Here is a 27921-nt window from a genome sequence, read left to right on the forward strand (position 1 = left end):
GAGCAGGGCTGTTAGAGGCTCAGCTCACTCAGGCCCAGTTCATCCCCAACCAGGAAGACAATTCTGAGAACAGAACCTTTAGGAACATCTTCCTAGTGTTTTAATATCCCTTTCATATTTCTTATTTTTTAACTCTAAGCCTATTTCAACAAATAAAACTACATGTAGTTCTTTAAATAGAGAATGTCTTCATTCAACCCAGGAGACACTGCTATGTAAGAGACAGCAATCCTTTCTACATATAGTATATTCATTAAATTTCTTACAATTTAGTGTCTCTCTCTCTCTATATATATATATATATACATTTTGTCTAATCAGAGTAATCCTGTTTTTAAAGGTCTAAAGAAAAAGGAAGAGCTTCTGTAGAGAGGGCTGCAATAGAAAAAACAGTACTGTCAAAATACATTTACCTAGTCAGTGTGCAGAGTCTCTAGCAACATGAAAAGAAGACAGTGTGTTATTTTCTCAAATAGAGCTTCTCCCTAAGTCAGATTCCAAAAATAATCTTCCACTCTAAACTCATCCATGTATTACTTTGGGAAGCACAAAGACTAAAATGTAGCATAAATTTTCATCAAAGGAAGGAAAACCTCATACTGGTGAGGGGATAGTATTTGGTTAGATCAAATAACTTTAGAAAACAGAAAGCACACACATTTTGTCTGTGTAGGAAATGTGTATATGATGGGGCGCCTGGGTGGCTCAGACGGTTAAGTGTCTGACTTCAGCTCAGGTCACAATCTCACAGTTCGTGAGCTCAAGCCCCACATCGGGCTCTCTGCTGTCAACTCAGAGCCTCCTTTGCATCCTCTGTCTCCCTTTCTCTGCCCCTCGCCTGCTTGTGCTTTCTTTCTCTCTCTCTCTCAAAACAAAATAAATAAAAGTTTTAAAAATGCGTATATGCATTTGGGGTGGGGATTTAACATTTGAATGCTTTTCTCAACTAAATACTAGGTTTCATTATCAGGAACATGTTACTGAATAATTTTCTTGTTAATACTAAATGGTGATAACAAGAAAGTGGTTACAGATTCCGGTCTGGGGTATGAATAGCTGTTGAGTTTTGTTCTGTTTCATGGGAACTTGGCCTGGGACAGCTATGTCATGGGGAGGAGCAGGGAGGAGACGTTTTGCTAGTGTGTAGCTGGAAACTGTGCAAGTTCATTGCTGTGAACAAAGTGCACTGAAGCTGACGCTGCCCAGAGGCAGGAATCCCAAGGAGCCCATACTAATACATAACAAAGTTGCTGCACAAGTGTCTTTCAAGGTAGAAAGGTTACCTCCTGATTATGAAAAGAACAGATTACTGCAAAATGACCACAAAGGAATGAGTGAAGTACAGAGTACACATCTACAGCAATCCCAGTCCCCTGGAGGGTGTCAAGGGCCTGATCTAACACTCTTTCAAGCACACTCATGTTACTGTATTTCCCTCAATTTGAAGATTCACATCTTAAATTTTCATATCCCTAGAATCTTACACATTTTAAAATTGATACATACAGTTGACAACAGCAGTTATCTTACTAATTTATCATGCCACACAGCTGTTGGAAGGAATAAGGCAGCTCTGTAGGTAGCAACACTCTGTAGGTAGTGCCAGATATTTGTCTTAATATTTATTTTGAAAGAGAGAGAGAGATACAGAGAGGGGTAAGGGCAGAGAGAGAAGAGAGAGAAAGAAAGAGAGACAGAGAGAGAGAGAGAGAGAGAGAGAGAGAGAATCCCAAGCAGGCTCCGCATTGTCAGTGCAGAGCTGGATGTAGGGCTTAAACCCACAAACTGTAAGATCATGACTTGAGCTGAAATCAAGAGTTGGATACTTAATGAACTGAGCCAGCCAGGTACCCCACAGACACTTTAATTGAAAAAAGATGCAGAAGAGTGTCTATGCTATACTACCATTTATATAATTATTTTTTTTAAAGCATGTATACTTACATGCTGGTATATACATGTTTCATTTCTAGAAGGAATCATAAAAAATAGGTAAAAGTCATCTGTAAGGGGGAGTATAGAATAGTAGGAAGGGACCTTTATTCACTGTATACCTCTTTCATCTAAGTTTATATTTTACTTATTTAAAATTAATTGATTCATTAAAAAGCAAAACAACACTATGTATTGCCATTGATTTGTGAGCTTAAAGTCTATATATAAAGTCACATATAGGGAGCATAGATGCCAAATTCATTATAGCATCTGCCCCTAAAGGGGAGGGAGGGAGAGACGGAGCCTGATAAAGGAAATATCCTACGCAGCTAGGAAGCTTTAATTCCCATAGATAGTATGTATGTGAGTGTGATATTATTCTCTAGTCCTTTTTTAATTTAAATTTTGTTCAAAGTACAAAAAATAAAATGAAAATATATCTCATGGTTACTACTACAGAGCCATCAGAACTTCCTAAAATCAAAAAGATGACAATAACAAACAGAGAATGATGAGCACCTGCACTCGGATACAATGTTAGAAGGACTATAAAGTGGTACAACCATTTTGGAAAATGGTCTGGCAGTTCCTTTTTTTTTTTTTTTTAAGTTTATTTATTTTCAGAGAGAGACAGAGAGAGTGAGCAGGGGAAGGGGCAGAGAGAGAGAGGGAGAGAGAGTCCCAAGCAGGCTCTGAGCTGGCAGCGTGGAGCCCAACGCGGAGATCAAACTCACGAACCATGAGATCGTGACCTGAGCCAAAACCAAGTCAGACGCTCAACTGACTGAGCCACCCAGGTGCCCCTGGCAGTGTTTTATAAAATTAAATAAACATGTACCTCATGAGCCAGCAAACTACTCATAGGGATTAATCCAAGAGAAATGAATATATGTCCACAGAAAGACTTGTCCAAGAATATTCATGAAGGCTTTATTCACAATAGCCAAACACTGGAAACAGCCCGGATGTCCATCATAAAAGACTAGATAAACAAGCCAGTATGTCCATACAATAAAATACTATTCAGCAATAAAAAAAAAAGGAACAAATTACTAATACAGGCAACAGCATGTTTATCGTTCTCTAAAACATTAAGCTGATGGCAGAAACTGAACACAGAAGAGTGCATACCCTAGAAGTCTATTTACAGGAGCACCTAGAATAGGCAAAACAAACCTATGGTAGAAAAAAAAATCAGAACAATGGTTGCCAGGAAAGAAAGGTTGTTAGAAGGGGTGGGAGGCTGATGGAAGGGGTATGAAACACTTTTAAGAATGACAGTAATGTTTTTCATCTTCAGAAGGGTTTGTTTGGGTTGCATAGGTATATCTTTGTCAAAATTCAGTGAGTCATTATTTAAGATATGTGCATTTTACTGTAAATCAATTTTACATCAAAAGGAAAAACAATCTGTAGGAAAATCCTAAACTCTTATTAGTGATGTGAATGCTGGAATATTTAGGGGGACATGTCCTAATCAATATCTGAAATTTACTCTGAAATGCATTTAAAAAAGGCAGATTGATGGACAGATGAATCGAAAGGTGACAAAGGAAGTACAGTTAAATATTAATGGTAGAATCTAGGTGGCAGGTATATAGATGTTCGCCATAAAATTCTTTCAAATTTTCTGCTTGAAAATTTTCATAATGAAACGTTGAAAATAGCTAAAAAGTTACTTCTAGCTATTTGAAACACACATGTCATATTTAACATGGATCTCTTTGCCATTCCATATTGCTCTACCTTATCCTTATTAAGCACAGTGATTCTAAAGAGCACTTTATAGACATTATATTAAATTTCTGAGCCCATCATATAAGAGACCGTAGTTAAAATAAGTATAGTAAATACTGAATGTACTTCTTGATTTACAAATATGAGACCATAGCACATGTAAGATTGGCTTCCAGGAACAGCCCCCTTCTATGCTCCACTCTAACCCAGTTCACTCCACTCCCAGAGAGAGGGCAGTATTCTGCCACACTATAAGGAGAATGCATGGACATCTCAAAGGGTATGAAAGCCAGTGCCCACATGGACATGGTCTCTCTGTCTCCTCCATCATTGAGGTGATGTAAAGCGGACCACTCTTCCCCTTACTCATGCCACCATACTGCCCATACCAGCTGGCAAGGCCAGCCCGAAAAAGGGGACAAATCTGTTCTCTTGTGCAGATGGTCTGCCTTTTGCTCAGGTGCTGTTAGGTGTTCATTAGATCAGTCAACTTCAAAGGATCATTAGAGCGAAGCTGTGGTTTAGTTGGGAAGAGAATCTGGGTGCAGCAAAAGGAATTCAAGGTTCAATGTAGCTGACTGGACTAGTGCAATGGGGTTATGGTCAAAGCTCCAGACAGAATTAAAGCTTTTCCTCACCTGTTTGACTAGCTCTATTATACCTTTATCTCTGTGTGTATGTGGGTATCCACCATTCAGGGCATGAAAAGAAGGAGTTGTCTTAATCACAACATCAATTAACACCATCCTAATATCGGAAACTTTAATTAAGCACGCCAATGAATTATACATTGGGTACATCTTTCCAACTCAAGACATATGCTTTCTAATCATATTGACTCTTTAATTAGGAGTTTATGAGCAGGTTGGCCTCATGACTATTACAGCAGCTTAATGAGACCATGGACCTTAGGCTCTGTTAACTTTTTTCACCAGAACACCTAGACGTTGGGGCCCCAAACTAGGGTATAAGTACCACATGAGAGGTCTGAGTATGTGTCATGATATGACATTCTGTATTTTCTGAATATTCACATTTTAGAACAGAGCCAAAAGTGATCCAGTCCATTAGTGTATGGTATACAGGTTACCAGAAAAGATAGCTTGTCAGACTTTCATCTTCCTAGTGAACTGAGTATTTATTCTATTGAATATGCATCTAGTTAGATGTTTTTGCATTATATAAATATTCTCCAATTTTCTGTTTATAATGCAGGATAAGAAAACAATGATGCAAGGAGAATTTTGGAATTGGTAAATTAGTGAATTGCTTCTTTTTTCAAGATTTTATTTTAAGGAATCTCTACACCCAACATGGGGCTCGAACTCACAAGCCCGAGATCAAGAGTCACATGCTCCACAGACTGGGCGAGCCAGGCACACCTTGAATTGCTATCTTTATCATTCTTACCTCATTTGAAGGAACTGTGGCAAAGGGTTTGATGACAGCAGCTAATGGAATCTGAGCTTGCTTGGCCATATCTGACGTGCATGGGAAACAGTAAGTTGTACAACGAATGTATCGAGGACTAGCATTGCCTGAAAAAGTCAAAGGCACGCACTTAAAATTTGCAGAGAAATAAATATGCCCTATAATGTTTAAATATTTATTAAGGTAATTCCAGATGACACATTGCCTTTATTTACATAAACTTTCTTCATGATTTTTAAAAACAGTAATATTATGCGATTCTACAATCTATGCATATATTTATTTTTATTGAATGTCTACTAAGTTTTAGACACTAATTGCTTCCTTGTAGAGCTTATGTTCTTACAGAAGATAAGACAATAACTATAAAGCCCAGTAAATAAGCAAATTACATAGGTCATTAGAAAATGATAAATGCTACGAAAGGGGTATTTTAGTAAGAGGCAGATTGCAACTTCAAATAGTTGCAGAGTAGGCCTTATTTAAAAGGTAACATTTGAGTATAAGCTCCATAAAAGCAAGGGATTTACCCACAGAGGTGTCTGGGGGCAGGGCATGTCTGGCCTGGTGGAGGACGAGTATCAGGAGGCCTGTGTGGCCAGAATGGAACAAGTTTTGGGCACAGCAGCTCGTGACGAGTTCAGAGAAGTAACAGAGTTTGTACAGCAATGAGGGGAGATGGTGGTGGCAGGGACCAGCCTGATAGCAGTAGATGTACTGACAACTGGCCAGAATCTGGACATATTTTAAAAGTACACTGATTGTTGATGGGAGTGATGTATGAGGTGTGTGAAGATGTGAGGTGAGAAAAAGAGAAGATCAGGAATTACTCCACAAAGGTTTTGGCTTGAGGAACCAGAAGCATGAAGTTGGCATCAACTGACAGGAGAAAAGCTACAGGAAGGGAAGGGGTGTGTTAATGGGTATGTGGGTGGAGATCAGGGATCTGGCTTTGGACATGTCCACTTTGGGAACTCTATTAAGCAATCCCACGGTGAATCTGAGTAAACCACTAGGTATGGGAGTCTGGGCACTGGGAAGATATACATTTGGGAGTTTTCAGCATATAGATGGTATTTCAAGCCGCAAAACTAGCTTAAACCACTAACAGAATTAAGTGTGGCCAGAGAAGAGAGGATGGCCAAGAACTAAGCTCTGGGACCTCTAACATAAGGGAGTCAGAGAAAAAAGGAGAAACCAGTTAGAGGATGGAGAAGGATAAAATCAAGCACTATCTGGTGTCCTAGAGGTGAAAAAGTCCATCAAGCAAAAGCATGATTATTTGTGCCAGGTGGTGCTACTGGATCAATAAAACCACTGGATTTGCTTGTCATCTGAAATGACGTGGAAGGAGCTAGAGAGCATTATTATGCAAAGCAAAATAAGTCAGAGAAAAACAAATACCATACAATTTCATCCAAATGTGGAATTTAAGAAACAAAACAAATGAGCAAAGAGAAAAAAAGAGAGAAAGAGGAAAACCAAGAAAAAGACTCAACTATACAGAACAAGCTGATGGTTACCAGAGGGGAGGTAGGTGTGGGGATGGGTGAAATAGGTGATGGGCATTTGTGATGAACACTGAGTAACGTACAGAATTGTTGAATCACTACATTGCACACCTGAAACTACTATAACACTGTATGTTAACTAACTGGAATATAAATATAAACTTAAAAAAACTACACTGGATTTAACAACATGGAAGTTGCTAGAGCTCCAGAAGAGAGTTTTGGCAGAATGGGGGTTGGGTGGGAAGCCTGACTATAGTGAGTTTGAGAGAGAAAGTAAGGAGAGGAATTGGCAATAATCCTTCCAAGTTTTGTTGTGTAGGGGAGGAAAGAAAAAAAGCATAGTCAGTAAGGGAAACAGGTCATGAAAACATTTTCGTTGTTTAAGAGGGGAGAGAGTGTAACACCATGGGAATAATCATGTAAAAAGAGAGATACTGATGATGTAAGACAAAGGGAGACTTATTGTAGCAATATACTGGGGTACTGCACAGCAGGAGAGGCTGACTTTCAATTGCAGCACAGATCACTCCTTTATGACCAAAAGCAGAAAGGCAGAGCATGGGTGCACATTATGGCAGGGACTAATATGATGGTGAGAATTCATGGATGGGCTCTTCTGATTATGCAGTTTTGTCAGAAAGGAGGTTGTTTTAGCAGCTAAAAGAAAGGTTGGGAGAGGAGGTATTGCAGGTTTCAGGAAAGAGTATGAAACAGAAGAGTGGAAACGTGAAATGACTTGGCAAGTACATTGTGCTGGAAAGCGTATGGTTCTGAGTCTGCATGGTTGACTGGGCACTGTGGCGGGGCTGGGAGCCTTTCCCTGGCCAGGTTTTGCTGCATAGGTGGGCCTGGAATGAGTGGAAGGTTGGGCCTAAGAGAGCTGAGTGTCTTCTCTTCAGCTTTCATCTATTATTGCCAGATTTTACTTTTTAGGACGAGCTAGAAATCTGGATTTTTACATAAGATATTTTGATCTTACATAACGGCAATGACTTCAAATAGAAACAAGACAAAATATTGCGCATGACAAATTAACAAGACTGCAGGCAGAACCCAGCTGTTGTTGGTACCACATTTCTGTTGTCTCTCAGATCCTCTGCAGCAGAGCCCAAAACTGGACTCATAATTATGACAGTAATCGCCAGTGTATTAAGCATCATTCTAAGACAGTTACATGTGAACTCATTTTAGTCCCACAACTGCCTTATGAAATTGATACCTGTAGGACCTCATTTTACAGAGGAGAAAACTAAGGCGTCAGGAGGTTAAGTGACTTGCCAAAGGTCAAGGAGTTAGTAAATGACAAAAGTGGTATTAGAACCTATCACAATTCTTTACTATATCCCAAATAAGCTGGGTCCAGGTTACGAAGGCCTTGAATTCTGGATGAGGAATTAAGATCAATCCTCTTGCCCACAGGCATTGATGGGACTTTTTATTTTATTTTATTTTTTTAGCAAGGGTAAGATAATCACAGAAATACTTGAAAAAAACCTAAACTACCCAGGCAGCTTCTGGGAGCAGGAAAACATTAGAGACAGGTGGGCTGCTCATTACTTTTAAGAGTTTAGACAAATACTAACATGGGGTAAAACAAGAGTTTTGGCAGCAGAAATAAAAGAAGTATTAGGCAGTAAATGTAATTATGTTCCAACCTGAACCCTATTATTTTACATATTTCATGGAACTCAGACCAAAAAGAAAAACTTACACAAGATCTTCCTCATTATATCACATGATTTTACACAGACTGTGAAATAAAGATTTTTGAAAATTTTCAAGTATATTTTAATTTTTCACTGTACTTAATTTTTACCAGCCAAAATTACCACTAACATATTGAAACTGAGTATTTGTTCTTTAAAGGGCTTATTCTTGGCAGTGAAATATGCACATGAATGAGCTCCTAAAAGTAAACACACTTTTGTTTCAGGAAGATAGTGCTCACAAAGATAAATTTTTTAAAAAGCCATTGAGCATTTGTTTTTATAAATAGGTACCCAAAAGCGGGGCATGAAAGATATGGCTACAGTAGATAATTTTGCAAGCTCAGTAATTAAGATTCAAAACTCTTTGAGATGCTTAGTAGAGAACATTATGGGATAATCTGACTGGAAAACATTCAGCAAACTATTCATTCAACAAACATTTATGAAGCTAAGCCCCCTCCCTGCTAGAGGCTTAGGGACAGAACTAATGAAACCTCTGGTTTCAAAGTCTGGTAGGAGACAGCTTTGCACAGTGGCAGTAGAGGTTTATCCAAGGAGCAATTATTGCTAATTCAAAGTCTGGTAGGAGAGAGTGACAATAAAAATGGGTAACTGTAACATAGCATTGTTAAGTATCATAGAGGAGCAAATTCATTAAGAAGTGGCCCAGGGAGGCAATGAGCCACCATCTTGATCAGAGGTGACTATACAAACTATGTGATACTTGAACAAGGTCTCATAGAATAGGCAGAAGCACAGAATCAAGGAACAAGTTGAGTCTTAAATTAGATCCCATGGCCAAAGAAAAAATATCTCCATTTTTTGTAGGCAAAGAAAATAGTATTTTTTAAGTAGATGCTTTTTTTTTTATTAGTGCCACTCCTAAATAGTTGTGGAATTTTGGGCAAGTCATTTAAGCTCCTTGGGCCTTAGCGGCCTTACATCTGTAAAGTGGGAGAGCTGAGAAAATGAAGGCCAAGGTTTCTTCTGCCTCTTTAGGCTATATATGTCTGTGAATTTCTGCACATGTCTGAGATTTGGACTATATCCTAAAAAATTCACTAGTAGGTATCGGCTAATAAGCCAGGCCAGACAAAGGGGCTTCACAGCAAAGGGATGTGACTGGGCCAACTTCAGGGCTCCAAGGCAGATAGCTCTGTCTCCCTGCCATAGGCTGGACTACAAGAGAAATGATGATGACCTGGACCTTGCCACTTCACCGGTCTTTCCTTTTCTTCTTAGCCTTCCTCAAACTCTTTTCTTTACACCTGCTGTCTGATCTTAATTCCACATCTCAGGATACACTCAAAGTAACTGAAAACAGGGACTCAAACAGATAACATGTATACTAATATTCATAGCAGCCACATGGGTGGTATGGCTATTCACAATAGCAAAATGTCTTACACCAGATGAATGGATAAACACAATGTATATACATAAAAGTGAGTGTTATTCAGCCTTAAAAAAGAATGAAATTTAGATTTCATTCTAAATTTATAATATAGAATGATACATTCTATATCATGGATGAACCTTGAAAATATTATGTCAAGTGAAATTAGCCAGACACAAAAAGACAAATATTGTATGATTTTACTTAACACAAAGTACCTAGAGTAGGCAAATTTATAGAAACAGTAAATAAAATAAAGGATACCAAGGGCTGCAGGGAATGTAGGAATGGGGAGTTAATGTTTAATGGGTGTACAGTTTCAGTGTAGGATGATAAAAAAAGTTCTAGAAATAAATAATGATTTCACCAGGCTGTGTTTTAACTTGCCATAAGCAATGGAAAAATAATATATTCCTGCAAAGAGCAAACCTGTACAAGGACAGATATATTAAACTGGCAACACCCACACAGGACAGCTAGGTAGGAATAGAGTTCAGCCTTTACTTATCCCAATTAAAAATTGAAAAAAGAGAGCCAGGGTGCCTGGGTGGCTCAGTCGGTTAAGCATTCAACTTTGGCTCAGGTCATGATCTCACAGTCCGTGGGTTCGAACCTCACATCAGGCTCTGTGCTGACAGCTCAGAGCCTGGAGCCTGCTTCACATTCTGTGTTTCCCTCTCTCTCTGTCCCTCCCCTGCTTGCTCTCTGTCTCTCAAAATAAAATAAAGACATTAAAAAAATTTTAAAAACAGAAAAAGAGAGCCCACATGTTAAATAACCTGCTGAAAAAAAATAATCACTGGGGCTAGAATCAGGTGTGCTGATTTCTCATGTTCAATCCCCTACTGCTCTACTCATGCTATCTTGGCCAGATTTCTAAGGTAGTAAATAAATTAAACCAAAGTACAGCATGTACTAATTTAAGCTCATAAATTAAAATAATTTTCTTAAACTAGTATATTAAACTATATCTCACCAGACACTCTCTAGACTTCTACAAGCAGAAAATAGAATTCAGTTGATAATACATTCTCAGGACTTGAGCAACTGATGGCAAAACCATTATCAGCTATAAAGAGGTTCTCCATCAATGATAGGATTATTGAAGAGTGTCAGTATGTCTGCTTTTTTTAAATGGTGAAAAATTTTGGGGCCCCTGGGTGGCTCAATCGGTTGAGCGTCCAACTTTGGCTCAAGTCATGATCTCACAGTCAGTGAGTTCAAGCCCCACATCAGGCTCTTGCTGACAGCTTGGAGCCTGGAGCCTGCTTGAGTTTCTGTGTCTCTCTCTCTCTACCCCTTCCCCACTCACGCTCTATCTTTCTCTAGCTCTCAAAAAATAAACAAACATTAAAAAAACCCCTTTTTTTAATGGTGAAAAAATTTAAAAGCTCAATGAAAAACATTTTTTAAAATAAATACCTACCTTGGTCTTGTATCACACAATCCGTAGTGACGAGGGGAGGGACTTGGCCTCTGGTATTGGTGGCATAAACTTGTCCTCCTCTGGTGGCTCTGTCATTCTCGATCACTTGAATCTAAGATAATAAGAGCAAGTTAAAATATATTAAGTCTCTTCCAAACATTCCCTCTCCCTCCCTCCCTTCCAATAGTCACACACATACAAATAGGCATTTTCTAAATCCTTTCAGTTCAGTTCACATCAAATTCTCACTAAGAACCTACCAAGCCTTCAGATCCACCTTTGTTTACTTTCATGATTTTAGAGCAGCAGCTGCTAAATTCTGTTCTGTGATACTTTGAGCTCTGACCCTCAGAGAACTTTACTTTTATTCAATCTGGTCATTGAGACCTTAGATAAGCATTAAAATATATAAATGCATATATTCTGGTAGAAAAAGAAATTGAAAATAGCTTTTAAAGAAAATAACTTTTGTAGTTAAAGGAAAATATACAAGGCTAAAAATACTTATTTTAAGAAGAAATGATTTACAATATAACCTAAAATGCCTTTTTTCTTTAAGTTCCTCTTGATCCTCAATTTGCCATTCAAGTTCTTCCATCCCCCACCCTGCTCTTTGAGACAGTAAAAACAAACGATATAGTGTTCCCACGTGGAAGTTGCCTACGGTACAGAAATCAGAAGAAACAAAAGTCCCTATGTTTTGTCATTTAATTTGGACACATATTTCTCTACTAAAATATATATTGATGAATAATATAGAGATAAATATTTGTCTTTCTGTTGTAGTTGTCTAGGGATGAAAATAATAAGCAAAATCTAATAGCTGGAGTTAAAAAGAAAACAAGAAGGCATCCTATTACTTTCCTCTTCATCTTTATCTGCCCCCTGCCCTCACTTCTTTTGTGATAAGAGACAAGGGGGTAAAAAGAAGAAAGTAAAAAGACGGGGAAAAAACAGAAAAATGTGACAAGTGCCCAGACTGTACTATATAGCTTTCGAGGATATATAGTTTTTAATATTCCTAAAGGAACTATTAATATGAAAATTGTCTTCCTCCAAATGCCGAAATGTTACCTTCTCCATTTTCCCCTCCTATCTCATCCAAACCAGACCCTAGCTGGCACTAATATCATTGGTTTTACGGCAGATCACAAATAAATTTAAACTGCCTTTAAATCCACAGATTTCTGTTTTTCTAATTTCATAGGATTTGAGTTCTTATTAATGATACAAAATATGCTCCAAACAGAAATACTATAAGATACAGAAGAGACCAAAAGCTACCATGGACAGAGACAAGAAGCAAATGAAAAATCAAAACACTATTACATCCTATATTTCAACCCTCAAGTTAATCTGTTTCCTTCAAAATTGGAGTACTTTTTATAGAATCAACATTTATGGTAATCACTTCAACCAATGAAGTGTCAAATATGAAAGCAAGTTAAAAGGCATAATAATCTACAAACTGAACATAGTTTCCAACCTTCAAATAGACTATTTCCAAAAAAAAATTATTTTTAAATTAGTTGTCTGCAACTTATAAAGCATAGCCTCCTAAGAAACACTGTCATATGTGGTAATTATATTTTTAAACTAATTCACATCTTGGCTAGAATATTATAAAGGGAGTAAGAAGGGGCGCCTGGGTGGCTTAGTCGATTAAGCATCCGACTTTCGCTTAGGTCATGATCTCACGGTTCATGGGTTCGAGCCCTGCGTCGGGCTCTGTGCTGACAGCCAGCTCAGAGCCTGGAGCCTGTTTCAAAAAAATTCTGTGTCTCCCTCTCTCTCTGACCCTCCCCTGTTCACGCTGTCTCTCTCTCTCTCCTATAAATAAATAAAACATTAAAAAAAATAAAAAAAATAAAGGGAGTAAGAAATATTAAAACACTTCTGGTAATTTTGGAGGTGCCTGGGTGGCTCAGTTGGCTCAGTCCAACTTCAGCTCAGGTCATGATCTCAGTTTGTGAGTTCGAGCCCCGCATCAAGCTTTGTGCTGACAGCTCAGAGCCTATTGCCGGCTTTGGATTCTGTGTCTCCCTCTTTCTCTGCCCCTTCCCTGCTCACACACTCTCTCTCTCTCCTTCAAAAATAAATACACATTAATTTTTTTAAACCAATTCTAGTAATTTAAAAAAATATATAATAGATTTTTAAATATTACCTCAAATGTATGTTCTCAAAAAACAGGCTTAAGAGATTTAACAATGCACAGAAATTTCAATAGATTTTTTTACTATGACTTGGTACTTAAAGGATTTCGATTTGATGACAGTGACTTTTGATAATGCCAAAGATACCTCAAAATGTATAGATTTCTTTTTTCCTTCAGAAGATCTGCTACTAGACTTACTTTTATTCTTATCTGCTATGAACAGAGTATTCTAGGATCATATAATTGGGAAAGAGAAAAAGAGTGGTTCTCTTGAAATAAATAAACAAGAGCAAGGGAGAAGCCAGGTAAGGAGATGTGTGCATACATAAGGCAGGCTGTTCCAAGCAGAATTATGTGAGCTACAGGGTGATGAGAAAGAGGGGAATCAGAAGAGCTCCGCTTCTCAGGGTCCTCCTGCAGATACAGGAAGGGAGTGAGGAAGAGTTTCAATGGTGATACCAGTGTTCTCACTCTCAAAATGTGGGTAATACCATTGTCCAAAAGGGCTGGCATGAGCACTTAACTCAGGACTGGCATGCAACACAAATTTAGTAAACATGATTTTACATCTTTCTTTCAAGAAGGAAGAGATTATTTAGTCAGTTAAAGCATGTAGCTTTGGTAACAGGAACATAAACAGGCTCCATCTGGTATTTCTATTTCATTACTTTAATGATAAAAATAACACTGGACTGATCTGCATCTGTATATTTTAAGGGTCTTGGGTGAATCACAGAAATATACTGATTATTGCTTTTGTTAACACTCATTCATTCATTCAACAACTGTATGAATGTATATACTGTGTACCAAGCTGTGTTCTAGCTGTTGGAGACAGTAGTGAGCAAAAACAAATTCTTGACCTCAGGGAGCTAATATTACAGTATGAAAGACAATAAATAAATGTACAAATAAGATGCATCTATGTCAAGTAATAACAAGAACTGTGGATATGGAATGATATGTACAATGGTACCAGGGACACTGGGGATGAGTAATGAGGCCAGGAAGGAAATGAGCAAACGAGTAATGCCCTGCATATATCTAGGCAGAGAGGAATTATCAAATGCAAAGATCTTGAGGCAGGAGTATACTTGGCATGTTTAAGGAATAATAAGAAGGCTGGTATGGCTGAAGCAAAGTGACGGAGAAGAATGGAAAGAGACCAAATCAGAGGGGTGGTGTGTGTGTGTGCAAACGCGCGCGTGCGTGTGTGTGGTGTATGGTGTGTGTATGTGTTTGATGAGAGGTATGGAGGGGCCAGAGGTGGCAAATAGTGTAGGATCTTATAGGTCATTGTAAGAACTCTGGTTTTTAACAAGAAGAGTACTGAAGGTTTTGTTCTGAGTCACAGCATGATCTGACTTAAAATGTGAATGGATGAACCGGCTGCTGTGTGCAGGCTGGAAGATCAGGGAGACCAGTTATAATAATTGAGGTGGAAAGATTATAGTGGCTTGAACCAGGGTAAGCACATAAGTAAGGACAAGGACCAATAGAATTAGCTAAAAGACAATGTGCAAGAAAGAAAGTACCAAGGAGGACTCCAGGATCTGGGGCCTATGGAACTGATAGAATGGGATTGGAATCTGGGTTTCAGGGAAACATCTTGACTCGTAATATCTGCATCCTCATTTAAAGCCATGTAAATAGATGGGATCTCCTACATCAGTGCTTCTTAGTATACCTAAGAATCACCTGGAGAGCTTGTTTAAACAGATTCCAAGGCCACACCCCTAAAGATTCTGACTCAATAGGTCTGAGGTGGAGCCTAAGAACATGAATTTCTAGTGAGCTCCCAGCTGATGCTGATGGTGCCATCTTGGGAGCAGCACACTTTTGAGGATGTAAGTCTATAGAGCAAATGTCAACATAGAAAGGGACAGATCCAATGACGAAGCCTTGGGACACTTCTAATAGTAGGAGGTCAGAAAGACAAGGTGAGACCAACAAAGGAAAAAAGAAAGAACCACCAGTGAGATAAGCAGAGATGTAAATGAGTGGTGGTATCCCAGAAACTAAATAAAAATAAGTGTTTCAAGGAGGATGGAATGAGCAGATGTGTCAAATTTCTGCTGATATGTTCAGATAGATGCGATCTGAGAGTTGACCATTAGATTTGGTAATGGAAGTCACTGGTGACCTCGACAAGCACCAAATGTTAGCGGGGCTGTTGTAAAGAGAGCTATACTGGTGTAGGTTCAGGAGAAGAGAGGAGATGAACTGAAGACAGAACAAAATCAACTCATCTGGAGATTTCTTGCTATAAAAGTGCCAAGAAATGAGGGGAAACTAGATAGAGAATTTGAGAAAAGCCAAGGGAGGCTTCTTTTATTAATGATGAAAGGTATTACAGAATGTTTATATTCTACTGAAAATGATCTAGACAGTGAAAAATTAAGGTTTACCTCCAAACAAGTATAGATGATGCAGGAGAGAGGAGATGTGATGGTTAATTTTATATGTCGGCTTGGCTAGGCACAGTTTTTGGTCAAACACCAGGCTAGATTTTGGTTACTTTTGTGATCTATCCATGTATTCTATATTTATTTGAATATAAACTTGAAGTTTTGTGATAAAGTATCTTATCCTATACAGGTTAGCAATTAAGGTTTAATAACTCTTAGTGCCTTAGAAAAAAAATTTTTAATGTATTTAACATTTAATCAGCAGACTCTTGAGTAAAGCAGATTACCCTCCATAATGTGGGTGGAATTCAACCTATCATTTGAAGTCCTTAAGAGAAAAAGACTGAGGGACTCCAAGAAGAAATTCTGTCTCCAGATGTCTTTGGACTTGAGCTGCAAAATCAACTCTTTTCTGTGTCTCCAGTCTGCTGGCCTGCCCTTCAGATTTCAGACTTGCTAGTCCCCACAGCTGAGTGGGTAAATTCCTTAAGATAACTCTCTCAATAGAAAGATACATGGATAATGAGAGACTCTTGAATGCTGACAAAAAACTGAGGACTGATGGATGTGGGGGGGAGGGGGGATGGGCATGGAGGAGGGCACTTGTGGGGATGAGCACTGGGTGTTATGTGGAAACTAATTTGTCAATAAACTATTTGTAAAAAAAATAAATAAATAAAAATAAAAATAAAAGCAAAAAAAAAAGAAAGATACATGGATAGATGGATGGATAGATGGATGGATGGACAGATGGATGGATAGATAAGATATATACATACATCCTGTTGGTAGGTAGGTATATAGATAGACAGACAGACACATACATTATGTTGATAGACAGATGGATATACACATACATCCTGTTGGCAGGTAAGTAGGTAGGTAGATAAATAGAGATATATACATATATATATCCTGTTGGTTCTGTTTTGGTTTTTTGTGTTTTTTTGTTTTTGTTTTTTGCATAACTCTAATAATACAGGAGATATTTGCTGACCAGTTATCCTTGAGAGGCCCTGAGGAATCTAGGAGGTGATGGCCTTGGTTGGGAATATGGAGAGGAAAATTCACAGTAATGGGAGGAAAGAGGGATAAATGGGCACAGTTGCAGGGAGATGTGGCAGTGAGCATGCAGAGGTTCTTTCTGGATTGTTTCTATTTTCTCACTGAAATAAGAAGCAAGATTATCAGTAAAAAGTCAGAAAGGGGAAGGAAGTATTAGGAGTTTGAAGAGAGAAGAAAAGATAGTCACCAGGAAAACGGGAGTGTCAGTGGAGTTGGGTTATGGTCTTCAAACTTGCTACACATTACAATCAGCAAGAGAGCTTAAAAAAAAAAAAATCTCAATGTCCAGTCCATATCCCAGTCTAATTAAATCAAATTGGCAGGGGAGAGAAAGGCATCAGCACTTTTTTTTAATGTTTACTTATTTATTTTTGAGAGATACAGCAGGGGAGGGGCAGAGAAAGAGAGAGACAGAGAGAGAATCCCAAGCAGGCTCTGCACTGTCAGAGCAAAGCCCAATGTGGGGCTCGATCCCACAAACAGTGAGATCATGACCTGAGCCAAAATCAAGAGTCAGACACTTAACCAACTGAGCCACCTAGGTGCCCAAAGGCATCAGTATTTTTATGGCTCCACCATCAATTCTTTTGTGCAGCCAGGTTTTAGAATCACACAACTATAGGTTCGCCTTAGTTTAGTGGTCATAAATTAAAAGTGAGACGAGTAAGCATGGTGTGACTTTTTCTCAAGTAACAGGCAGCATCTGGGGTGCAGGCATGGAGTAGGTAAAAAGTTGATTTAACAATAAATGGGATTTTTCTAGATGAATTCAGTGGAGAGAGAGGAGGAAAGGAGTTGGAGAGTAGAGGATGTAAAGGACAGACTTATAATCATGGATCAAATAATCTAAGCTGTATAAGATAAGTGAGAAGATGAAGGTAATATAAGAGAAAAAGTACTGAGATATAAGTCCTGATGGGTGAACCATTACTTAGGTTTGAGTAGTCCTAAAGGGAATGAGCTAACACAACAGGAGGCAGTGGTTGGAAAATGAGATGCTTTCAACTGAGATTTTGAGTTTCCTGTAATTGGTACTGACAAGATTTATGGTAAGATGATGGATAACTGAGGTACGGTGGATGAAAAGAACATTGGGAGCAAACAAGATCTAGAACTGAAAGACCAGGTAAATGAAAGTTTCAGGTAGTAAAATTTCCAACAGTCGTGACAAAAACTTAACAGCAAATCTGGAGCTGAAAACTTCAGAGAACAAAGTGAAATGACCCAGAGGTTCTGTAGATGTTATATAGAAGCAGAGAAACAAGAAGTTAAGATAAAATGAATTCAATGTAAATATAGGATATTCCTTTAGCTAGAAGAATGAAATAATATTAAGCCATAAAAGTAATGGCTGATAATATAATTATCTATAAAGGCACCAAGAATCATTAAACCTTAATTTCTAACATTTAAAAAAATTTTTTTTAAATGTTTTATTTATTTCTGAGAGAGGGAGAGAGAGAGCATGAGCAGGGGAGGGTCAGAGAGAAAGGGAGACACAGAATCTGAAACAGGCTCCAGGATCTGAGCTAGCTGTCAGCACCGAGCCTGATGTGGGGCCTCAAACCCATGAACCGTGAGATCATGACCTAAGCCAAAGTCAGATGCTTAACCGACTGAGCCACCCAGTCGCCCCTAATTTCTAACATGTTATAAGATCAGACACTTTATCACAAATCTTCAAGTTTATATTCAAATAAATATAGAATAAATGGGTAGATCACAAAAACAACCAAAATCCTCTACCCTCTCTGTGCTTTTTTAAAGGGTTTTGGGGGCGCCTGGGTGGCTTAGTCGGTTGAGCATCTGACTTTCACTTAGGTCATGATCTCGCAGCTCGTGGGTTCGAGACCCGTGTCAGGCTCTGTGCTGACTGCCAGCTCGGAGCCTGGAGCCTGTTTCAGAGTCTGTGACTCCCTCTCTCTCTGACCCTCCCCTACTCACGCTGTCTCTCTCTCTCTCTCTCCTAGAAATAAATAAAACATTAAAAAAATTAAAAAAAAAAATAAAGGACTTTGTAGCTCCTGCCATCAAGAGGCAGAGTCTTATCTTTCTACTACTTGACACTGGGGTGATCCTGTGGCTTGCTCTTGTTGAGAGAATGCCACAGAAGTGCAATGTTCTAGTTCCAAGCCAAAGCCTCAAGAGGACTTGCATATTCCTACTTTCCCTCTTAGATCTCTGCCACAGTCACATGAAGAAACCCAGGCTAGCCTGATCAGTAACATGGTCCAAGCATATCCAGTTAACAGTTGGGTACCAAATACCAGGCGCATGAATCTCACCACTAGTGATGGCCTCCCAAAAGATATATCCATGTTCTAATCCTTGAAACCTGTGACTATTACCTTATACAGTAAAAGACCTGATTACATTAAGAGCCTTCAAAGAAAGCACTTATCCTAAATTGCCTGGGTGGGCCATGAAAGGAATCATGTATAACTTCATAATAGAGAGGCAGAAAGAGTTTTGAGATGCCAAGAGGAGAAGACACAAAGAGGAGGAGGAGGTGATATGATGACAGAGGCAGAAATAAAAGTAATGTAGCCATAAGCCAAGGAATGCCTGCAGCCACCAGACACTGGGGACAAGGAATGGATTTTCCTATAGAGCCTTTCAAGGGAGCACAGAGCTGCCAACACATTGATTTCAGACTTCTGGCCACCAGAACATAAAGGAATAAACTCCTATTGTTTTAAGCCATCCAGTTTGTATAATTTGGCACAGCAACCACAGAGAGTGAATATACTATCCTGGGCCATTCAGGTTCCAGCCAAGCCTCCAGCTGACCCCACAAGCAAGCCCAGACCAAATCCATCGAACCTGGCTCAGACTAGCAGAACTGCTCAGAGGACCCATGACTCATGAGTAGTAATAAATAGTGGCTGTAGGATACTAAGTTTGGTGGTTGCTTGTTAACAGCAAAAGTTGACTAATACAGTAGCTCTTTGTAGTCTTTAGGCTATTTCTAACTTTTCATACTCATGTTTATAGGACCACTTCAAAGACCTAAGTTAACTGTATCGATTTCATTATTATTCCAAAAGGACAACACATCTGTGCTCACTGCTACAGACTTGCAGTATGTCCTGAAGCAGGAGTATATATCCCTACCCCACTGACCCAGGGCTTTGTCGTGACTTGATTTGGCTGAGGGCATGGAAGTGGTTCCATGTCCACATCTGAGTGAAAACTTTAAGAGCTCTTACACCGTTTGGCCAGTTCTTTTTCTTTTCTTCCTTTCTCATAATAATACCATGTCCCAAACACAGGGTGCCCCTTCATGCTAGCCTCTGGAATGATAGGGCACATGGAACACCACCTAAAGGCAAACTACAGCTGCTACAGCCTAAGGGTAACCTAAGTGATCAATAAATCCTTGTGGTTGGAAGTAAAACGGAACTGTATGTTATGCAGAATAACCTAATAGAAGTTGACTGATACAGTTACTAAAGAGTAATCTTCCAAAGAAAATCAATTGGATGGAGAATAATGAAGTTATAGCTCTATTTTTTATATAAAACAATTTTCAATAGGCAAAATGTAAAATACTTTGTGATTTCACTTCCTTTAGGTATCTCACCCTAATTGAAAAGGGTCCTGTATTTATTTAAACTAGGATGTTTATATACTCTGACTACTAACTGCTCATTAAACAATCAATAAACACTGCTTATATATGCCAACATAAATGTCAATAGTATTGTTAAGTTTATGTGATACAAAAAAAAATCTACACAGGCTTTCCGTCATGGAAATTCCTAATATGCCAGAACCCAGTTTCCCCAGCCCCATACATAAAGAAGGAAGCCTGTATGTTATGGGTATTGTGCTTCAACAATGAAGGACAGGATCAATGCTAACAAACTGAAGAGTTTCTGAGACAGTGAATAAAGAATGGTCCTTTGTGAGCGAGAGGGTGGGAATGAGAGAGAACACTTACTGGGCTGGGGATCGAGTCAGGATCCAGCTTCTTCTGGAGTTGTGGTGGACCAGCCATCTGCGCAGGACCTCCAGGGAAGCCTCCTGGATAAGAGAGCTGCCCACCTGCCATCTGGGGACCATAGTTGGCTGATTGGAGAAAATAAAAAAAGAAAGGACTAGAACCTAAAGTCCCAGATGTAGGGTCACTGACCATATCATGCTATTCAGTAAAGCATGCTGCATTTTTTTCATTTTATTATATAAGGTCGAGAGTTAAATGTGAATGTCTATGATTTTTCTTTGCATTTGCCACACTAATTGAAAACTAGCTTCCCTTAAAAGTAAGTGACGGATGCCTAGTAACACACAGCAAAGCTGATTACCCTGCTGCGGTGGATATCCAGTGCCCAGGCTCTGTCCTGGGAGAGGTGGGGGCTGGTACTGGGCATTCAGGGGAGCAGGCCCAGGGAACCCGTCCTGCCTGTGCGTTGACGGAGGCAAGGGTGAGGTGCCAGGGCCGTTCAGTGTTGTGGGTGGTGGTGGTGGGAGAACCTGAGATCCAGGCTGCATAATAGATGGCTGCGGAGGTCGTGGCGGACCCTGGAAGGAAGGCGCTGGTGGAGGGCCAGGGGGCACCTGACCAGGCGGAGCCATGCCTGAACCTGTGTGAGAAAGAAAACCAGACCACTGAACACTGCATTTTTCAACTCTCCAACTTCTACAAAGTACGTAACAGGGATACACCTCTTTTCCTGACACAAAACTAAAAGGCATACTTACACAATTTTTTTTTTTTGCCCCAAGATGAATCTTCATTCAGAAAGTTACATAAATGCTATTTGGCACATTTTACACCACTGGAGAATTTTTAAACGGTAATAAGCATTTGGTGAGAAAATTAATGGGATGAATTTTAACTCTGTTGCATTAACTTTACATGACACATGTCACTAATTAAGGAATTGTACTGATACAAATTCTAGAAAATCATATAGAAGAAAATTTTATCATGTAACAAGCATGATCCAGGTAACTCCTATATTCAATAAATTATTTGTGGCCCATGCTTGACTTGGTCAGATAGATTTCAGAATTAGGTAGAAATAACAAGGAAGAAGGGATGGGCCACTAACATGTTTTCTAATCATATTGGAAATAGATGCGAAACCAGATTAGTTTTTCTATCTCTGATTATGCGAAACTTAGTTGCTTCACTGGAAACTTATCCATCTTGAAATCAGTAAAAGATAGGAAATAGTCAGAGGGGTTTTTTACAGATACTTCTAAAAAACTAACTTTAAGTAATGGAAACATTCTTAATCAAGATCAATGGCTGACCATGCTACTATTACAGTGAAGATTCCTATGACACTTGGAATATACAGCATTTCTATTGATACAATCTCAGTACTGTAACTGTTTTCTCTCCCATTATTCTCTTTTCTGCCTCACAACATCTGAGCTTCCATTCTTTTCATGATTTAAATACAAAATGAAAACACAATGTGAAACAGAGTATTATATTTTTCATTTTAAGGCCCCGTTATAAACAACACAAAGTTAAACCTAGCCTTACATTTCTTAAAATAATCTCACTGTTCTAATGTTTATTTATAAAGTCAGCAATTTTTTTTCTTTTTTTATTATTCTAATATTGAACATAAGGTATTCTGAAGATCTTTCAATTATTTTGAAATAAATGGCAGCATCCTCAGGAAAAAATTAATTATAGCCATACATAACAGATGATTTATACAAAAATATCAAAAAAATTACTTCAGTCTAGTGTGCCAGAGTTATGTATGTTTTAAAAATGGAGAAAACCTTCCTCATTAAAAATGCCAATGAAATAGGCAGTCTGTGAACACTAATAATGAAACTGTTACCATAGCTGTTGATGTGCATAGCATTGAGCTGACTGCCCAGCTGGGTGATGGATGAAGTGGACGCAGGACTTGGATAAGATGACTGTGTAGGGGGTGAGTATGGTGCATAGGAGGATGGTGCACTGTTGACAGGTGGAGGACCTGGAAATCTACAAGAGAAAAAAGAATCTTAAATGAGATCATAGTTTCATATGAAATGATAAACAACAAATATCAAAAACTTGTAAAATTAAATGAGCCCATCTTGTGGGCACTAGGGAAATGACTGATATTTTACGCTAAGTCTTTAATTAATCTCAATGTAAATTTAAAATGAATCATGGAGTATCATCTCATTCTATGCTCACAGGCTCAACATGTCAAGATACTTAACAAAAAATTCCTAATGGAAACAAGAGAACCAGATTTGGAAATGCAGTTAGGAAGCTGAGTCCACCATGGCCTTAGCTATACCAGAGTTAATAATCAATGGAACAGAAACAGGAAAAAAATGCTTTGTAGCTGTATCTTTATGATCCTTCTTATACCGTACCCAGCTTTTTAAAATAAAATGTCACCTGCACAGTAATTTCAGCAAGCAGGACATTCCCTGTATTCCCTGTCTTTTCAGATAAGACTTGAAAGTGAACAACTCGGTAAAAAGTTTTGAAATCATTCATTCTTTTTCGTCTAAAACTTTCATCATGCTTTAACCTTTAATTTAGTTTGAAATTATTTTATGTTTATTCCATCTGAACGGTGTTCCTGTTGTAGTTAATCTGCTGAATAAAGTTAAAGCTTTCCCTTCAAATTACATTATGACTTCTTATTAAATGAAAATTTCCTGGATAGTATACTCTGATTTTAATTTCTCCATAAACTGGAAACGATATCCCTAGTGGCCCATGCTCTTGCCTTCCATACTCTACTGCCACTCAAGAGGCTAGGAGCAGAGCCTGAGAGAAGCCAGTGGCTTGCTTGAAGGCCTACAACTTGCGTGTGACAGAACCAGGACTAACCTCTCCCTAGGTCTTAAGCAAGTACACTTACCAAAACATCACACGAATTCTCTTGTCATTTTTTCCTTATATCTTAAATTGAATAATTACTATAACAAAACTTACAATTAACCTTCAAACCATTATGCTATATGGTGTTAAGTATATTACAGAATGAAGATATCCCACACTTGGAGTTAAATGGATGATGATCAAAATGCTCTTTCTATGTAAAAGTACAAGCTATCCTATAGCAAATACTTGGTTATAAAGAGTCATAAAGTTACAATGATTAACACTTTAACCCAAACAATATCGCTTAGCAAAGCTATCAATTTCCTCTCCTGTCAAAAATTGAAACCAGACCAATCAGTTACATTAAGGATCTTTTGATTTAAATAATTTTTGGAACAAAACTGAATAAAGACAGAAAATAAAAAAGTTAACTTCTCACAGTAAAAATTTTCTTTGTATCTCTAATTTATTAATGATCCTAGAGGTAAAAAAGGCAGGGCAAAACAGAACTCTAGTCTTACTGGACACATTTAAAATATTGTTGGTCATGTAGAAATGATTTCAAGAACTGTCTTAATGATATGTTTTGTAAATTCATTGTTTGATTAAAAATCATTCTTTGGAAGAAATTATACTTTGTCTTGTTTAAAGAGTTATGAGGGATACGTACATGAAATAATTACACACAGGCAGAATGTACATGCTCTATAAGAATATATTAGTGGATGTAGCATGTGGTACTGTTTGTTACAGGATTTGGATCTAATAAGCAGGAACTGGGAACTAGCAGTTAAATTAGGAGTAGGGGGTATTATTCAATCGTTTAAGAAAAAATTATCTAAAACATGTTCATAGATATTTCACAAATGTTAATAATATTTTTAAAATATAAAATTATATGAACAATGTATTATATAGATAGTACAAACAGATGAAGTATGTTTCAAATGGAAGCTATGATACAACCAGCCTCCAGGATCTTTTTTTAACTTAACAAAAGGCTGATGACTTAAAATACAGAATGGAGAATACACAACCATTAGACCATACTTTTCCTTCATTGTTTAATATATGTCTTTTGAATTAGGCTTTAGAAATTCATAGGGGCGTCTGGGTGGCTCAGTCCGTTGGGCGATGGACTTCAGCTCAAGTCATGATCTCATGGTTTGTGAGTTTGAGCCCCACATTGGGCTTCGTGCTGACAGCTCAGAGCCTGGAGCCTGCTTTGGATTGGATTCTGTGTCTCCCTCTCTCTCTGCCCCTTCCTTGCTCATGCTCTGTCTCTTTCTCTCTCTCTCTCAAAAAAAATTAATAAATAAACATTAAAAATTAAAAAAAAAGAAATTCACAAATAAATTTTTTTCTAGCCAACTTAAATGTTATAAATCTTAAACAGATTTTAATTTTAAAAGCAATTTTATCAATTTAAGAATAAAGTAGTATTAAAGGGCTAACAAAAAATCTCACATAAATAAGCAAAAGTAAATAGAACATTTTAAACATACAAATATTAAACATGGTTTAATATTTTTCAATTTCATTACTTTACTAAACTAGTTATACCAAGGTCACACACACAGCAAGGAAGTATCAGAGTTTTAAGTACAGATCCAGGCCTTAAGACTACCAGCCTGGAGACCCTGATGTGTGACTATAGGCAAGCCACTTAATCTCCATAGCTTTCAGCTTTCAAACTGAAAAAATGAACAAATAGAATGGAAAGATCCCTTTCTGTGCTATAAATACAATGTGGTTAAAATTAAGAATCATATGATTTAAATATTTCTCACATTGATTCCTTTATTTAATGTTTCTGGGCTAAGAAAACATTCAATTCTATATTTTATTTTAATGTTTCACTGAATGTCAGAAAAGGGCAGATTTACCATAAAAAACAACAGTCAAAAAAATTTTTAACGTTTATTCATTTGTGAGAGACAGAGAGAGACACAGTGTGAGTGGGGGAAGGGCAGAGAGAGGGAGGCACAGAATCCAAAGCAGGCTCCAGGCTCTGAGCTGTCAGCACAGAGCCTGACGTAGGGCTCAAACCCACAAACCATGAGATCATGACCTGAGCCAAAGCTGGACGGTCAACCAACTGAGTCACTCAGGTGCCCCAAAACACAACAGTCAATAAAGAGTCACTACCAGAGGGTTGATGCTCAGTTTAGTCCTAAACCTCTGGAGAGTTGACTCAGTTCTCTATGGCCTGCTCAACTTTGAATACTTCTTATTTTTAACTTTGCAACAAATTGTTCAAGTAGTGAGCTATGTGCTGAAGTTTGTTAGAATGTGGAGATAAGGTATCATATTTTTTAAGATTGGCCTGAAGTAAAATCTGGGTTTTAAATAGTCCATAAAGCAGAGAAAACAAAACCTGTACCAACATGACTGCTTTCTACACACACACACACACACACGAAGAGAAAACATAAAAGAAATAAAGTGAAAACAACTATTTTATTTTTCTTGCTCTCTCCTTTTCACTGCAACCAAGTTCTTAGCAGATTTCACCTTATCAGCTTCAATTGGCAAGATGGGTCTCATCTTCACAACCTCTCCCATCCTAATTCATCATATTTTGATCAAAATAGATGACTTATAATTGACTTTTCTTCTTCTAACTAAAAAATGGATTTCTAGTTATAGATTTTATTTACTAGATTAATCCCACTCAGCAATAACAGTTTGTAGATAACTTTAGTACTATTTACAAGTTTAAGAAATTTATTCTGCCTCAGCCAAGATCAGTAAGACAAATGACTATGTATGATTTTTAAATTTTATAAAGCATTGCCTGTGGAGCAATATTTAAAAATAAAAATTATAAATTTTTAAATTTTTAATCAACATAGTAACTCTGAATTATATCTTGTTTTCATTCAACAGTTTAGATATGGTAAAAATTAAGAGTTTTTTTTGATGGGTTCTCTAAGTACAAATAACACCTGAAATGCTATAATCATCAAAGAAATGTCGTGAGCCATCTATGCTCTCTGACAATCCCTGTGTGAATCACCTGCACAATCACTGTGCCCTCTGCCCCTTGCATTTAACTACATACACAGAAATATGTCCCATGAGGGCAAATTAGCAATGGTAACCATGGACGCTGAGTCTGAATACTTGACTTTTCCATGACTTTTTCATTTTTAAATCCATTTCCAACTTTTAATTCACAGTTCAAGTTGAAGCAAGCGAATAGTGGGGAGATGGGGCAAATTCTATCAGGGTTTCCCTGGGAACCACAATAAAAACAGATTCCTAGGTTGAGCTGTCATGAGTAGCTAGAACAAAGGAAGAAGAAGGACACACTACAAACAGACTTTCTATAGCCACTGAAAATGGCACTGATAACTGCTAACACATACTGAGTCTTTAATGGGCATTGTGCACTATGCAAGATTCTCTGCAAGCATCAATCATCAAAATCCTTACAACCACACTATTATTGTTAAAATTGTGATGAGGGAACTAAGGAAAAGCTGCCTCAACCAAGAGTAGCAAACATGTCCTGACTCTATACAGTCTACACTCTTCACTGTGCCAGGCTCTGTGTTGAGCTAACAACCACACTGCGAAGGTGGCAAAGTTCAAGTTTAATTATTTCTAAGGAACCTAATTCAAGTGAAACAAATGGAAAGAACCAAAAAGAGCAATACAACCAGTGTCCAAAAGCTTTCTTAGCTTCAAACCAGCTGTTTAATTTTTGCATTTCTTCCTTTAAAAAAAAATCTGAAATGCTTGGCAGTTCACAACAATAAACTTTTCCAGATCTTTTCCTCTGTACTCTGGACTAGGAATTCTATTTCTACATTTTACAAGTGAAGAAAATGAGGAGGCCTAGAGGCCCAGGAACTTCACCAGCATCACACAACTAGTTTTGTTTTTTGTTATTGTTGTTGTTGTTTGGGTTGTGGGTTTTTTTGTTTGTTTGTTTTGTTTTGTTTTTTTGAGCCAGAAGAGGCATCTTGGTTCTCAGTCTGTCTACTCTGATCCTTGTGCCCAAGCTAATGAGAGTAGGCAGGGATAGCAGGGTCAGGTCCCGAGTCAGGCCCATTGACTTTATGCTTCTTGCTCAAACCACAACCATATGTAAACCAAATTACTTAGATTCACTCATCCTGTTTCCTGTATTAACCTTCACTTTGTATCTCACAGCAACATTTCAATGGTGAAAGTTATCATGACAAACAAGAGCCGGGAAGTATGAACTTCACAAATGGCCTGTAAGAGAATTAACTTGCCAATGTTTAAAATTCCAGAGAGTTTTCCCACTAAGAGGGACTACTCTTAGGCCCCCTGAAAGGATAACTAAATGGCTTCAGCAGCAGCAGCAG

General features: G+C 38.1%; 1 protein-coding gene across 1 annotated transcript in view; it reads right to left on the minus strand.

Moving 5' to 3' along the window:
• SEC24D (SEC24 homolog D, COPII component) overlaps positions 1 to 27921 on the minus strand; it is a 104607-nt gene that overhangs the window by 63821 nt on the left and 12865 nt on the right. The window contains exons 4-8 of the mRNA XM_077764724.1: positions 22590 to 22738; positions 21087 to 21365; positions 20723 to 20850; positions 11149 to 11260; positions 5083 to 5210 (exon numbers count right to left, since the gene is read on the minus strand). Coding sequence (XP_077620850.1) covers positions 5083 to 5210; positions 11149 to 11260; positions 20723 to 20850; positions 21087 to 21365; positions 22590 to 22738 — 796 coding nt within the window. The remainder of the gene's footprint in view (positions 1 to 5082; positions 5211 to 11148; positions 11261 to 20722; positions 20851 to 21086; positions 21366 to 22589; positions 22739 to 27921) is intronic.

Source organism: Crocuta crocuta, unplaced genomic scaffold (genome assembly GCF_008692635.1).
Source record: "Crocuta crocuta isolate KB4526 unplaced genomic scaffold, BGI_CrCroc_1.0 scaffold708, whole genome shotgun sequence".
NCBI lineage: Eukaryota > Metazoa > Chordata > Mammalia > Carnivora > Hyaenidae > Crocuta > Crocuta crocuta.